General features: G+C 39.8%; 1 protein-coding gene across 1 annotated transcript in view; it reads right to left on the bottom strand.

Moving 5' to 3' along the window:
- Positions 1–898: 898 nt before the first annotated feature.
- The window catches only part of mospd1 (motile sperm domain containing 1), a 7906-nt gene continuing 7059 nt past the window's right edge, over positions 899–1745 (bottom strand). Inside the window, exon 6 of the mRNA XM_008419704.2 lies at positions 899–1347. Within this exon, the coding sequence (XP_008417926.1) occupies positions 1316–1347 (32 nt within the window). The 3' untranslated portion in view covers positions 899–1315. The remainder of the gene's footprint in view (positions 1348–1745) is intronic.

Genomic DNA, 1745 nt, shown 5'->3' with positions numbered 1-1745 from the left:
TCCAAAGAAGATTTGTTATTGTTTCTATGGAAACTTTTTTTCTGTGTTAATATTTTTGGGTCATTAATCTGCTAAAAGACCAAATGACAACTCATTTTTAGTTTATTGGAAGAGACTAGGTTTTTATTCAAAACCTGGTATTTCAGAGTTTATGAGCTCACACACTCGCAACACGATTCAGAGCCTGTGGAGGAGAAACAGGCCTGCAGCATCACAGATCCTCCACCTTGCTTAATGTTGGGGATGTTTTCCCCACTTATTCAGAATCTGTTTGACATCGAGCCAGCTGGAGTGTTGAAGTCCAACCTTCGTCACATTTGACCAAAGCGCACAGTTCCAGCAGAGGTAAGCAAACGAAACATTTGTGATGGTTGGATTAAAAAAAGTGTCCAAGTAAATAAATGTACTTGAATTCAAAGATTGCATTTTCTTGTTCCAATTTTTCAATACTGAATWATATTCAATACTGAAATGTAAGATCTATTTATTAGAAAAGCAGCTTATTTACCTAAAGCTACAGTAGATGAATTARGTTTTAGAGGAAATACTAAAAGTTGCAAGAGAAGGGTAAATGTAAACATTGCTGTTAAGTGGATTGTTTTCTAGCCTTATCCTTCATCTCTTCATCCTCTGACTGCTGAACTGAATAGTCAGTGCAGATTTATCTGATATTAAACTTTTGAGAATAATTATGCTTTTTGATTGGAACTACTAGCACTACAACGCAGCTGTATTAAGACTTTATTAAACATGAGTTTCAATGTTGCATCAAGCTCTTTGGTGAAATGTAAAAAGTATCTCAAGGGTTTATGTGGGAGATAAAAGCAGCCACATGCACTTCAATGCGTTGTCTTCAGTCTTGTGCTATGAACGCTTCAAAACATTAATATGACGACAGTTACAGGAGCATATCATGACGTTTTAATGGCTTTATATACACGTTTGCATGTAGATTTCTTCACACTCAAGTTAACCATATCGACTCACACAATGGCAATAAAATTACGAAGAATGCATGACGGTCCAGGCGACGTCGAAGCGCCTTGTGTCTCTTCCCTGGCCGAGGCTCGGAGGCGGTTCTGCTCAGCAAGAGTTCCCATAGATCCTCCCGTTTTTTTTGTTGTTTTTTTTGTAACAGCCCAGAAAACATTATGTATTTGAAACCAATGTACTAAAATGTGTTTGACAGCGGATKGAGTTATGGAGCTCCACCAGAGCGCTGAGAGCTCTGCTCGTTGAAGTCGTGCCTCTGGTTTGACAATGTTCTCTTCATCGTTTAAAACTGTTTATCCTCGTCCTTTCAGCACAATGCACTTCATGTACGTAGGATGACCATAGTCAGAAGACCTGGAAAATAGAAAAATTACTGTTTACAGGGGTCCTCAAACTACGGCCAGCGGGCCGGATCCGGCCCGCCTCCACATTTGATCCGGCCCCCTGAACAATACCAGAGAGCGTTCAGATTTTTTTTTTCATATATTGTATTTTCCGGTTTATATGTGGATTTTTCTTCAACCACCAGGGGGCTCTTTAGCAGGAAGTGTGTCCTCTAAACTGTGGGTGTTTTGTTTTGCGTGGCACATTGCTGCCATCTGTTGGACTTTTAGGGAACTGCTTGACTTTTATGTTATTTAATCAGTAAGGTTGTTTGCTAGCGRTAGAGCAGATGAACACACGTGTCTGTTATGAACGCCGCATTCCAGGAGTTCTTCGAAGCCTGTAAGTAGCAGCTTATACTTCAAAAC

This window comes from Poecilia reticulata, linkage group LG10, assembly GCF_000633615.1.
Source record: "Poecilia reticulata strain Guanapo linkage group LG10, Guppy_female_1.0+MT, whole genome shotgun sequence".
Taxonomy (NCBI): domain Eukaryota; kingdom Metazoa; phylum Chordata; class Actinopteri; order Cyprinodontiformes; family Poeciliidae; genus Poecilia; species Poecilia reticulata.
The sequence above is the reverse complement of the archived record's forward strand: the minus strand, read 5'-3'. Positions and strand labels throughout refer to the sequence as shown.